The sequence below is a fragment of the Leptinotarsa decemlineata genome, unplaced genomic scaffold (assembly GCF_025532065.1).
Source record: "Leptinotarsa decemlineata unplaced genomic scaffold, Ldec_3_MD MMD2_P_RNA_scaffold_9, whole genome shotgun sequence".
Classification (NCBI taxonomy): Eukaryota; Metazoa; Arthropoda; class Insecta; order Coleoptera; family Chrysomelidae; genus Leptinotarsa; species Leptinotarsa decemlineata.
Genome location: NW_027412536.1, coordinates 16,245,142 through 16,259,924, shown reverse-complemented (window position 1 = coordinate 16,259,924; position 14,783 = coordinate 16,245,142). Strand labels below are relative to the sequence as shown.

The window sequence follows — 14,783 nt, the reverse complement described above, 5'->3', positions numbered from 1 at the left end:
TAACTGCCAAAATGTTTATAAAACTGTTTTGTAGTGTTTGTAAAAGACCTTACAAAATATTGATAATAACTATAATGTTTCATAAAACGGTGCCAATTTCCTATTTATAGCAGTTTTATAAACATATTGAAAACATTTCTGGGAGAAATGTAGTTTTATAATTTGTTCCTCCGAAACGTTTCCGCAACTATTAGAAAATACGAAATTGCTAGTTGGACATCATTCCAACTACTCCAACCATCTTGACAGGGCGGTCTGGAAATAGTCTGCGGATTTCGAAGAGAAAAATCCCGATATTTTATCCAGTTTTATTTATATTTTCAGACGCCAGGATCTAAAACCTCCACGACAAATTTCGTCTTGCTCTGGTGGTCGAGAAGGACCACATCAGGCTTATTAGCTTCTCTGAGCCTGAGAATGCAAAATGAATAGTTCCAATAAATTCTGCACTTTTCGTTTCCGACAATGAATTCAATATCCCCCGAAGCGTTTCAGGCAACACCGGCAAGTGTCGTAAGTGGTAATAAACTCTTAGGGCCGCGTTATGTCGATGGATAAAGCTAAAACCGCATTTGCTGGACATGCTGGAAACAAGTGCATCAGGGTCTCAGACCGTAAAATATTGCACCGGTTCCGAATATACACCATAATCAAACCACAGTATCTACTATTTTTAAATTTTTTTCTTGCTCATTCAACAAATCATTAATTTTTCACGTAATGTGTATAACATATAGTATGAAAATGCAACAAGCTTTCAGTATCAATATTGAGTATGTTTCGAGTGTTCTGTCCATATGATTCATTGAAAAAGTTAACATTGTGCAGAAAATAACTTCTCCAATAATTTAGGAATGGATAAATAGCTTCATTTACTCATGACAAATATAAAATCAGTCTTGCAGGCATATGTTTTCTTGTGAAACAAGTCATTCAGATTGAAATGGTTGAAGAGTAGGATTAATTCCAAATTAAAAGAAGAGTATAGCGTCTCTGATGAGTATACATTTTTCTGATTTCGAATGCAGCAAAATTTTGTCGTAGTTGATCAAACAATTAGAAAATTGTTTCTTTTCTTTTAAGAAATGATCCGCTTCGAATTGCACTATTTCAACTCCTTCATAGAACAAGCGTTATTATAATTAGTAAAATATTTTCAAAATTACAGAATTATCGTTTTATTGTCGTTTCAATACACAATTAGTTAATTTTAATTTCGAAAATTAATGACCTAATAGTGAATCAAAATACGAACACTTCCCTATAGTAACTAGGCATACTAATATATTCTGAAGACAACACTTGCCTGGTGAAACGAGAAAAGTGCGGCAGTTCTATCTTCATGATAGTTAATCATAAAAGGCATTCATAGCAACATTTCAACACCATTCTGAACTAACTTCAATGTCTAACTTCAAAATATTGTGGATCAAGTTAAATAATTTTTTATATTCGAAGAAAGTATGATACAGTGTTTCTCTTGTCTTTCTTTACTGATAAATCTAAAGAATGTTGAAATTATATTAGTATTACATCTTTTTAGACAAGTTTCATTGGTCAAATATGTACTTTAAAGTGGTCCATTAGGTTTGAAATATAATTTCATTTGGATCAATCGTCTTATTCTGGAAAATCATCATCATTATCAGAAACATGAATGAAAAACGGACAAACTAGCCATATATTTGCATCTGAACTGCGCCACAACCACAGTAATGTAAGAAAGTGGAATATCGATTGACCCATATTCTATATTTGAACCGCAAACGAAGTTTGTCATGCATTCAAATATTCGAACTGTCGTCCACAGCGCATGTTAATGTCATTCACTAGACATATGAAAATTATTTGTTAGCGACAAATCTGCTGCACCCGACGAAATAATGGAAGCGCCAGCTAAAGGAGGAATGGCATTATATGACAAAAAACTCCTAGAACTCCAAGAGAAGTTGAAGGAAAGGTAAGGACGAATAACAAGAGAGCTTTGTCAATATTTTTATTATTTTCCACCAACCTCATTACATATTGTAATTGAAGAAAACACTGCTTCTAGGCATTAGTTGTTGAATAGCACACTGCATGGGACATACGCTACCTGTTCAAAAAATAAGTTGAATTTAAATTTTTCACAAAAAAATATGTATTTATCAATAGATTTCTATTTTACTCCCTCCAAATTGGTCCCCCTCAGATATAATACACTTGTACCAACATTTGTTTTCAATCCTCTTCAACCTTGGGGGCAGAAAACATTCGCAGAGGACCAAATCCCTTGAATAATGTGGATGAGGCATGATTATAGTCTTGTTTTTGGCCAAAAATTACGAACAAGCAATAACGAGTGATCAGGTGCATTTCGTGATGCAAAAGTCATGAAATGTTTTTCCACAATAAGGGACGTTTTATTCATATTGCTTCTCGCAAGCGACGCATGACTTCAAAATAATACTTTCTCTCACCGTGCGACCATGTGCGACCTGATGCATTACGTCACGATAATCGAAGAAGACAGTGAGCAAAACCTTGACATTTGATCAAACTTGGCTCTGCTGGGCTTGAACTTCAGTTTCGATTTAGTTCAGTGAAAAGCTCATATAAAAGCCGCAGAGATTACCTCACTTCTGCGGAAACACAAGGATAAGCCAATGCATGGGGCCTTCATCAATAACATTAGAGACCTTGGCTTATCAAAGCGCCTGACTTTCCTCAGGTCGAGTAGGCTGAAGTCGGAAACTGAGGGGTTCATCATGGCTTGCCAGGGTGGTGTCTTCAACACCTTAGTCTACCGCAGTCGCGTGATGAGTACAAAGGTTCCTGACACAGGACCAGCCGTGATGCTCACGATAACCTAATGCACTTGCTATCAGTATGTCCAGCATATGCAGTCTCGGCCTACATCTATCGACATAACGATATACTACCATTACGGTATTGACGAGACACCATTGTTGCCCTACGCTCCGAAAAGAGGAGAGAAAACGGATAAAATATCGAGATTTTCTCTTCAAACTCCGCAGACTCTTTCCAGACCACTCTATCAAGATGGTTGTTCTGATTATTGGAATCCTTGGTGGAAAATCATACCGGCTTGCCGTACTAAGGCAGAAATCTTAGCCGGACAGATGCAGCAGGCTGTCATTCTTGGCTCACTGCGCTTGCTCAGTGCACATGTTTCTCGGACACAATGATTATTTGCCCCACGGTATGGGGAGTGGCCGTTGGTTGATAATGCAAGCGCACCCCCCCGAATGTATCGGGGCTTCTGGGGATAGGGCCCGACCAGCGCAAACTACGGTTGAAAAAAATAAATCTTCCTTATTCCCAAGAAACAAGAACAGGGATAAAATTTAAAATAATGATTTAATAAATAATTTCAATATTAACATATCAGTTAAATATATAGCACATAAATACATAAAGACAAACACGTATATTTTACATGTATTTTGTGGAATTGGTCGCGGTGGTAGTGCGCCCGACTCACGATCGGAAGGCCGTGGGTTCGATTTCCGCCTCGACCAGATATTTTTCTCGAGAGAATTTATCTGGATGAAGCTGGAATGATTCTGCAACCGCGTTAGGAATCACACATTACAAGGTAAAACCTCGTTAGTCCTTAATTCGCACAAGTTTCTCAACTTCTGAGAGTTGTTGTTCATTTAGGGGCGACAGCTGATTAACGAAAAAACAGATTTTAAACAGACAGAGACAAAACAGTATATACATATATACATACATTTTTACATATACACACACATATACATATATAAATATATACATTTTTAAATTATAATGGTAATTAAAAACGAATAATGTAATATGGAGATCATAATTTTAATTAGAGGAAGAAAGCAGAAACTTTTTCAATTCTGATTTGAATTTTGTTTTTTGGTTCATTTTTAGTTTCTCTGGAAGATTATTATATCTTATAATCCTAAATGAAATATTGATTTCTCCCCAAATTTTGAGCGATATGATTCAACTAGTAGTTTTTTGCTTGTCTTGTATTATAGTCCTGGATGGTATTCATTTGATTGAAATCCAAATTTGGATATTTGTGATTGTTTCTAACAGTTATGACTCTTTTCAACAAATCTTAGCTATGCTCATTCAGCAATTTTGGCTTGAACTTTGCTGCCACATGCTTCAGTCCCGAAATTTACGAAAAAATTGCAAGCCATGAGCCAACTCAATTCCATTTTTCACATGAAATTTGATGCAAACTTTGTGATCCATTATTTTCGATAGTAGAAAATCGCCGAACAAAACACTTTCAACAATTAACTCTTTGAAGCATGGTGGTACACGTTATGCACCACATATTCCTAGTCCTTTAAGCATGGTGGTCCATGAAATGTACCACATATAAATGAATTTTTCTCGGAGTAGCATAACGGTTTATTTTGTGAACCACAGGGTGTCGATCTTTGTTTACATATAGACTCGATATTTCAAGGCCGAATAAGACACCACCTGACAGTTAAATTATTGTACATCATATTAGTTGTTTTTGTGACAGTAGGGTGTGCTGTTGTTGGGCGTTTCCTCTCGTAAACAAAATTCATTTGTTTCTTTATTGTTTTGATGGCATACATCGATAACTGATATACTCAGGTAAAGAATATTGTATGAAATGAAATAAAATACTCGAGATTCTGTAACTGAGAGTCTCATTTGTGAATATTCAATATTCGTACCACCGTGCATGTAGGTTATTTCTCTTTTAGCGCCAAAATGGATGATAATGAAGAATTGCCATTCAGATTAGTGGGTTTATCCAGAGCCGAATTGTGCAATGAATTATACGCTGATATTCCTTTGGGAAATGAATCAGGAAACGATTCGGATGATATTGGTAGTGATTCTGAGAATGTAAATGAATTTCAGAATATCGAACCACCATTAGAACTTGAGATAGATAATGATTGGGAGGTTGATGATCTACTTCCACTCTCCAATTTTAGAGATGTTCCGGTCGTTCGACAGAAACCAGAATGGAATAAAACTTACAATGTCGCTGTTGCGACCCATTTCTCAGAAGACAGTGGCCCTGTGAATATTTCTGGCATTTCTAGACCCTGTCAACTTTTTGAGTTGTTTTTATCTGATAACATACTTGATGACATCGTTTTCCAAACGAACTTGTATGCAACTCAGACTAGACACGGTCGTATGTTCAAACCTCTGACTATTATTGAACTAAAATGTTTTCTGGGCATGAATTTACTGATGGGGTTGAAAAAATTGCCTAGCTATCGGGACTACTGGTCATCTGCTGCTGACTTTCATGACAGTTTCGTGAGCAATTTGATGACAGTGAATAGATTTGGATGGATTCTCACAAATCTCCATATCAATGATAATGCATTGATGCCATGTCGTGGTTCGCCTGATTTCGATAAACTTTATAAAATTCGGCCATTCCTGTCATTACAAACAAATTTTTTGAAGTACTTTAGACCATCCGAATTCATAGCTATTGATGAGTCTATGATAAAATTCAAAGGCCGTTCCTCACTAAAACAATACCTACGTGGGTACAAGGTCTGAGTATTGGCAGATAAAAGTGGATATTGTTATAAATTCGAAATCTACACTGGAAAAACAGGAAACTCGTCCGAGAAAGCTCTTGGGGGGAAAGTTATGACTACATTGTGCAAAGGCCTTGAAAACAAAGGTCACAAGTTATTCTTCGACAATTATTTCAGCAGTGTTGAGCTTATGGAAGATTTAAAAAAGCTAAAAATATTCGCATGTGCAACTATAAATCCAACAAGAAGAGAGTTACCCGTTTTCCGAAAAGATCAGGAATTGAAACTGGGCGACTTTGATCATTATACAAGCAACAATGGCATATATACGGTCAAATGGAAGGATAAACGTTGCGTACATCTGATTTCGAACTATCATCAATCAAATGAAGTGACTAAAGTTAATCGTAAAACAAAAACAGGAGTTATCCAAGAAGTTCCCTGTCCAGCCATTCTATCTGATTACAATGCTCACATGAATTCCGTTGATGAGTTGGATCAACTGAAAAGTTGTTATGAAATCGACAGAAATTCAAAGAAATGGTGGCATAGGATTTTCTTTCACTTTTTAGATGTATGTATTGTTAACGCATATGTTCTACATAAGCAACTGGATGCTTCTTCCAAATTAAGTATGAAAGATTTCAGACGTGAAGTAATCACTTCTTTGATATCACACACAAAAATATGTCAAAAAGAAAATGGTCAGATGCCCTCGAAACCTATACAAATCAAAAAACATAAGCCGTATGTTCCCCCAGAAATAAGACATAGGGAAAATGCCCATATGCCTGTATATGGCTCAAGAAGAAGATGTGCACACTGTAGCACCAGGGAGAAACAGATACGTACCGACTGGATGTGCGAAACCTGCAATATCCCATTATGTTTATCTGAATCTAAGAATTGTTTTTCTGATTATCATAATGTATAATCAAGGATAATATTGTACTCGAATCAACTTAATATATAAGGCCTGGTTTTCATGTTTGTTCATCCTAATATCCCTAATTGCATGGTGGTACATATGACATACCACCTTAGAATAGTTATTTAAACAAAACAAAAAATTCTGTAAACGTACCTAGGGTATATTTCATAAATTAGTGTTCAATAATAACGAAAGAAACTGAATGAATTACAGAAATATATATTCTGTGCTGCTAAGGTATATTTCGCAGTGTTCGCTCTGTGCCTCAAAGAGTTAAGCTTCTCACCAAGAAAATAAACATCCCAGCCACTTGAAACTGGGAACATATGTTCGAGACAAGAGTACCAACATAAAAAAAATCGCTAATCGAATGTACGTAGCCCACGAAGTTTGAACAATAACCTTATTTTTTAATAGTCCAGGTATGAAGCATATTGAAATTTGTTCGTTTTGTCTTGTTCCACAATTCGAAATTTACTGTTATTCCATACATATCAAACGTTACATACGAAATATACATAAAAGATATGAATACAATTATTCAACAATTCATCCAGAATGAGACACAATTGGATTCATAATTATTATACAACAAAATTTCTCAACCGACGGTTGAGAAAGAGTTTCCATTTCACCTGACTGATTCAAGATTGATACAAACACTCTGGTACGATTTATTGGACCTCTTTTCTACAAAATATTTTGTCAAAAATATTAGACCCACGGTACTCTTGGTGAGATAATAAAGAGATCCAGGAAATTTCAGTATTCCGTTTACAGAGGAACTAAGCGCACACAAGTGACAGTTTGACAATGTCACGTCGTCATTTTAAATAAATAGATTTGAAAATAAATATGTACATAATATTAACATAATGGTTCATGAATTGAAGATCTGTATGCTCATTTGTAAATTTAGGCGTTATTTTGATAGGTGGAAATTCAATTGCACTACGCATTTCGTACAATCAAGTGAAATTCCTCACGATATAAGGATCCAAATTTCAATTATGTCTACTATGTCTTCATGAAAGTTTATAAAAGATCATCGAAGATGTTAAAGCTATTTTCTTCACTCACTTTGTATTCAATTCCTTATCAAGCTTCCCTAGAGTAATGAGTAGATTTTGATTACAGTCATAAATTTATATGAATGTAAGCTTTTGAAAATATAAAGTCAATGGAATCTAAAACAACCAATCCGTGAAAAACATATTTCATACCAACCGTGGTAATCTATCTATCTATACTTATAAATGCCTAGGAAGCTAAAATTCGGTATATAGGTGTTTCCTAGAACTTAGATGTGCACTAAGAAAAGACTTTCAAATATTCGAACTGGGGCGCCCCCCGTGGGGGTAAAAGCAGCGCGGTTACATATGAAAATTACCTTTTCATCATTGTTTTTCCGTACCGCTATATTTTCGGAGGCTGAAGTTTTGTATGCAGGTTCGCTTTTATGTTATAGATGTGCAATAAAAAAGAATGTTTAAATATTCGAACTGGAGCGACCCCTGTGGGGGAAAATGCGGCACATTTACACATGAAAATCACCTTTTCATCAGTGTTTCTCCGTACCGGTACATTTTCGGGAGCTGAAATTTTAATAAATCGATGAATGTAGCCGTTACTACGTGGTAGGAAATCATAATGAAGAACAATTGAAACAGTTCAATGTATAAGTTAGAAAATGTCATTATAGGACGAAACTGCAGTAACGTTAGTTACAAATAAAAGTGGTACAAAACATAGAAAGTTTCAATTTTCATTTTTTCAGCTGAAATTTTGTATGTAGATTTGTTTGTTTTATATTGTAGATGTGCAATAAGGAAGGATTCACGAATATTCCAACTGAGACGCCAGCCGCGGAGAAAAAGACGCTTTCATGAAATAAAGTTACCTTTTCATCACTGTTTCTTTATACTGGTATATTTTCAGAGGCTGAAATTTTGTATGTAGGTTCGTATTCGTGTTATAGATATGAATTAAAAAAGTCATTTCGAATATTCCAACTGGGGAGGCCCCCCTGGGCATAACAAAGGCGTGTTTACATATGAAAATTACCTTTTCGTCACTGTTACTCCGTACCGCTATATTTTCGGAGGCTGAAATTTTCTATGTAGGTTTGTTTTATGTTTTAGATGTGCAATAAGAAATTATTTTTGAATATTCCTCCCTGGAAATGAAAGGAGTGCATTTACATTTGAAAATTACCTTTTCATCACTGTTTTTCCGTACCGCTTAATTTTCGGAGGCTAGAATTTTCTATGTAGGTTCGTTATATAGTGTGCATTAAGAAGGTATTTTCAAATATTTCAACCTCCTTTGGGGATAAAAGGGACGCGTTTACATATAAAAATTACTTTTTCATAAATAATTGAATAAAACTAGCCGATACTTGATGAAAGTCCATATTAAAACTAATTGATACACTTTATTGTATGATTTTCACTATAAAGAGTTTTACAAAAAACCGACACGTGTTTCGCTATACAATAAGTTTCTCAAGCATACATTGTAACTGAAAGTTACTTCTGAATTACAAACATTTTATACTCTAACCAGTCTAACCTATTACCTACTCGTATGCCTAATTTCTAAAGAATGAATCTACCTGGAAAGTTCTGGTAAGAATTTATTGAATATATCATAAATTTTTCGAAAGTACCGTAATCATACCAACTATTTTCACCTGGAAAGAACAGATTCAATAATGGTGAATTATTCAATTCAGATATTGGGAGTTTTTGAATTTGTTTATTTCCATACTCTCCAACAGGTAAAGTGTTTTTTGTTCAATTCAGTATTCATATAAGAGTATTTGTTTAGGAAATATTTTTTTTTGTGTAATTCAATATTTATATGAAAGTAGCTGTTTCAGGAGGGCTTTTTCTTCCAGTTTGTGTCTGAAAGTTACTTCTTTGAATGATCTACACATCTATGTATAGAGTGATTTTTTTTGAAATTGATTGCTTCCTTTCTTTCTTTGGAAGTTTCCCACATTTTTTTGTATCAGGATGAAGTAGTAGAAAGCCAAAAACTTTCTTTCCCAAAAATTTGTAACTCCTAAAAATATAACAAAAGTTATATTCTCGATCCTATATTTGATATGAATTTCCAATTTAAACAAAAGTTATATTCTCGATCCTATATTTGATATGAATTTCCACAAAATAAATAGGTCATCAATCGAACAAACCAATTTATCTCCAATAGCTGTTAAACAAGCCTCTATAATAGGGGAGCCCAAGCGGGGATTTCGGGATTTACTAAAGCACGGCAGATTGTACCCGGTTAAGTACCTCCACCAAATATGAGCCCCCTATATAGTGAAGGATAAACGATCAGATTAGTAAAAAAAATTGATCATCAGAAATTCTCGAGCGCGGCAGATTAAGGTAAGGTGAGTTAATTACATGCTGAAAAGTGTATATTCCAGTAACCTGACAATTTGAGAGTGACGTAAAGAAAGGGTAGGGCAGCAAAGTTGTAAAAGAAACGCCATTTCGACATTCTCGAGCGTAGCTAATTTTTTTTATTTTGAAGGATATAAGTCAAGGATAACGAAAAATATACAATCTGACGATTTCCGCAAGCCGAAATAACAAAAATTCATCGCGTCCCTACTCTGAATTCTGTTGCCATGACACCATCACAGCTGATCACAGAGACTCGTTCGTGATGAAGATGAAGATGATGATTAATTAATCAATTGATTATAAAAAATTAAATTTTTTAAAAAACATACACTTATTTATTTGCATGCTATTTCCTGAGCTTTTCGATTATTTAAGTTCAATGATTTAAAAAATAATACTTTTTTTTGTCTGATTAGGCGAATCCCTCTAGATAATCGTCAGATTGTGAGACATCATGTCTAGAACATAAAGATGAACCATATATATCTTAATCTGACGCGCTTGAGTATTTCAAAATGGCGAATTTTTTTGCGCATTATAATAATGACCGCGAGTTTGCGTCAGATTATTGAATGAGAGCTTTTTTTGTTGCACTTCACACCCCCCTAGAAAATCTGACGCGCTCGATTAAATTTTTTTTCTTCTCACTTTTAACCCTTACGTACAACCACCCGCATTATGTAAACGATCAGATTAACATACGAACATTATTAAAAATACGTAGAACATTGATACTATCAATATCTGACGCGCTCGAGTATGTCCATGCAACAGTATTCTTTTACTTATTTAAAAATCTATAGCCGCTTCCCCCACCGATGAAAAGTTATATATTATATAACATTTTTTTTCTTCTTATCATCTGAGCTTTGCAACCTAATATGTCTCTATGACGCTTGAGTAAATCCCCATTTTGCATCGTGGGCTCCCCTACTATAAGTATACAGTTCTGAACAAAGAAATCGGGAGTTTCAAAATGACGCCAATAGTTCTGTAGGATTTCCTGTTGAAGAAGTCTTGCTGCAAGGACCTCTCTATGAATTTTAGGAATTGCATAAAATTTTGGGCAAACTCCATTATATTCAAGGTTCTTTCAAGATTTTCATCTATCTAGCTTTTGAATTACTTTTTTTTATATAAGCAGATAAATCACTGTAGATTTTATGTTAATTCTGATGGTTCTTATGATCTATGAAACACTTACGCTAGTTGCACACACACCGATTTTGGACGGCCAGTATAAAATCGACCGATATTTTATTGGTAGCGAGTATTTGCACACTCACCGGATTTTTATCGGTCAAACAATCAGTTGCTTTGTTGTCGTAATTAGCACGCACTACCAAAACGAAGTTAATGCGTAGTAACTACAATTTCACCGAGCATTCGAGACTGGAATGGTCGGTAAAAAACCGGCGAGTCTGCAAGAGTGTACGCCACTACTTCCCGGTACTGCCGGCGATACAGTGGCAGTGGACGGCTGCTCACCGGTATTTTACCGGCGACGATCACCGGTCGGCGTGTGTGCCAGGTCCCGTTCCCACATGTGGTTCACTATTGGAATTTGGACGACCGGTACAAAGTCGGCCGTCCAAAATCGGTGTGTGTGCAACTAGCGTTTACTTCTCAAACACATGTGTCACTGCCGACAAATTTCAATAAAGTTATTTAACATTCAGTGGATTTATTATTTGACTAATTATCGTTTACTGTTTATTGTGACATGCGGTCAAAACCGCAACTTTCATTTTAAAACTGTTTCTTCAATCCATATGTATCACCTTTTAATTATATTTCTTATATCAAATTCTGAATGTGTTAATCCCTGTAAACATTTTCATTTCCAACAGATATTTGAAGTGGTACTGTAAATTCACATATCTTTAAATCGTTTGAAATAAATCAATCACTGAATGTTCGAAAATTGTTTTTCTTCATGCCTTGTCCATATTGTCGAGTTTTCTGTGTATCACGGAATATTCATTCGTTATTTTTTTGTGATATAAATTTTTTTTCAGAGAACGGATGCATTGCAAAAAATTGCAATTCCAGTGCAGAAAATTGATTGACAAGGATCGGAAAAGACAAGAACGAAATGATGAAATTATTCGAAGTTTGGAAGATATAGAAATGCGAATGCGTAGATTGGCCTCAAAAACGAAGGATCTGGAATTATTTAAATATTCAAAGGAAAACTATTCACAGAAAAACCGACATTTTCAAAGTGGAATTGAAGAGTCGGCTGAAATGCCTTTCACACTGAACCATAATAGAGAAGAATATTATGAAGAAACTTTGAACAGGAACAAATCATCTGATTTCAATAATCGGGACAAAAAATTGAATGAACCTATATTTCATAGATTCAATAAAACTCCAGACGATCTAAACTCTTTAGCCGAACATATGACAAACTCTATTTCTTCCAGATACTACAAAAAAGATATTATTGAAACAACACCAAACCTAAGTTATCATACTGTCAGTCCTCCTAAAAAAGAATTTGAAAAAGGTGTATACAATGAAATTAGGAATGAGAAAATGTCATATGATACCAAAGATTTGAAAGTTCATGAGCCGAAAATGTTCGAAACGATTGGCGAATATAAACTAAATGAAAGTTCTTACTCATTTGATCACCTTCAGAATCTCGTCTCTGAAAACAAAGACGAGACTGATAATCAACCTTCAATTATAGATTCCCAGAAGGATGACCAACTTCAGGAAACTCCAGTGTACAGAGATGGTGAAGATGATATGGACCAAGAACCTTCACAGATTGAACGGGAAAAGAAAAATGGTTCAAAACTTGAAAAGTCTATGAATATATCACATGAATCAGGCTTGAACAATTTGAATTCTGTTGAGAAAGATCTAATTTGCGAAAATAAATCCAGAAATCAGGATATATGTCCGTCAGGAGAGCATGATTTGATAGAAAAAAAATCTGAGAATGTTGCTTCATTGAACAGGAATGAGTATCAAAATTCAAAGGTCGAAAAAAATCTTGATAAGAGCTATCAATTAACTGAAGAACATGTTGGTTATCAGCATGTTGATGAAAATAATGAAGTCCATGATAAAAAAGAGACTGGACCATTGAATAATTATAACGATTATCAAATCACTCAGCCAGATTATGACGATGAACTCAACGAATCCAATCAGTACTTCACCGATAGTGAACCAAAACAATTTTCTACAACGAAGCTCGATGAATTTTCTGCACAGAATAATGATCGAAATAACGAAAATACAGCCTCTGAATTACAGCCTGATGTGAATGGACAATCTATTATATACTCTGACAATACATATGACGAATATGACCAACCGATAAATCACATTGAACAAACTCTTCATTGCAGTGAAACAGAACATCTTCAGAATTCAAATATTGACAATAATCGTACTGAAAACAGGAAAATTCCTACTCATCCAAACAAAACTGAAGAATTGGATCTGTTAACAGAAACTTTAGATAAGGAACAGGAAGAAAATTCAAAACAGTATCAAGATACTGAAATATCAAAAACAAACAAAGATGAATGTGAAACACAAAATGTTTCTCCAAATCAAGTAACTTTTGATGAAATACATTCTGAAGAAGTACCACATGAGATACAACAATCTATGAGAACTTTCGAATTTGAACATGAGATCGATAGCAGTGATCAACAACAAGATCAACATCTAGATGAGCAGTACGATCCCCATACCCAACAATTCGAACACGGTAGTCATCTTCAGTATGATGAGAATGGTCAACCCATTCTTCACTATGAGGAGAATAGTCATCTTCAAGAATATGATCCAAATGCGGGATATCATTATGATCAACAGTATAACAATACTGGCCAACATTATGAAGAAAATAGTGAAACGTATCACCAGCAATATGGGCAATATGATGAAAGCCAAATGTACCATCAAACAGGAGAAATCCACAACTTAGAAGGAGGACATCAGCTTTACGTGAACCAGGATGGCCAATACGTTGAAAATAACCCCCAAAATTATCAGTACAATGAAGTGATGAATATCGGTGAAAATAATACTGGGATTTATCCAAATCAGGATGGAATATATCCTGATAATTTTCAAGCATCAGGAAGTGAAGGAATTAACGCGACAGAAGTACATCCTGATGCCTACATGGGCCAAATGGGGCAATATGATCAAACCGGTAATATATCTCCACACACATACCAACAGCATCAGCAAGTTAATGATACCATGAACGATGGTGATGTAGAACAAGTATTGAAAAGTGAGGTAACTACTGCTAATGATCACGAAGTAATACAAAATGAGGTACCAAGTACTAGAGAAAATAAAGAAAATATTGAAAACCCTAGTCAGTAAGCCAATTTGTTGAAATTGATTTGTTTCCATGACATTTATTCTTGTTGAAATACAATAAATGTTTGAAACAACGATTTTTTTATCAAAACTTCAGCTCAATATAGAGAGAATTAGAACCAAAAATTAGTATCTGAAAACAAAACTAAATTTTTGAAATAACAACTCACAGTTAATTAAAATTAATGTTTTCGATGAAGTTCTATACACCGATATCCCTTGTACTTTCTTATCCGATATAAAAAAACATAGTCGCAAAATGTGTTTGTTTCAGTATATATAACCCAAGAACTGCAGGATCACTTTTCATGATTTTTATTTGTTGGATTTGTCACCGCCCAGAAAAACAGACACCAATATGTCTTGGCACAATCATGTCGCTGGAATTGCAGAGGCTGCTTCTCAAAACCTTGAAACACTATTCAGAACCAGAAAATTGTACACACCTCAGCAAACTTTTGATGCTTTGTAAAGCTCAGAACAGATCATTTCAAGAGTATTGTTCTCATGTATGGCGATCCGCCCCTAAGCATACTCTGA

The 14,783-nt window shown here is 35.0% G+C and overlaps 1 protein-coding gene across 1 annotated transcript; it reads left to right on the top strand.

Moving 5' to 3' along the window:
* The first annotated feature begins 1,780 nt into the window (after positions 1-1,780).
* LOC111505458 (uncharacterized) lies at positions 1,781-14,475 on the top strand. Its single transcript, XM_074170723.1, has 2 exons — positions 1,781-1,960; positions 11,900-14,475. Exons 1-2 carry the CDS (start codon positions 1,884-1,886, stop codon positions 14,244-14,246), a joined length of 2,424 nt encoding a protein of 807 aa, XP_074026824.1. The 5' UTR covers positions 1,781-1,883; the 3' UTR covers positions 14,247-14,475.
* The last annotated feature ends 308 nt before the right edge of the window (positions 14,476-14,783 follow it).

Excerpts from the sequence above, each read along its gene's own strand:
- LOC111505458 (XM_074170723.1), top strand. The coding sequence starts at position 1,884 with ATGGAAGCGCCAGCTAAAGGAGGAATGGCATTATATGACAAAAAACTC. Across the intron at positions 1,961-11,899 it reads CAAGAGAAGTTGAAGGAAAG|AGAACGGATGCATTGCAAAA; the intron begins GTAAGGACGAAT and ends ATTTTTTTTCAG.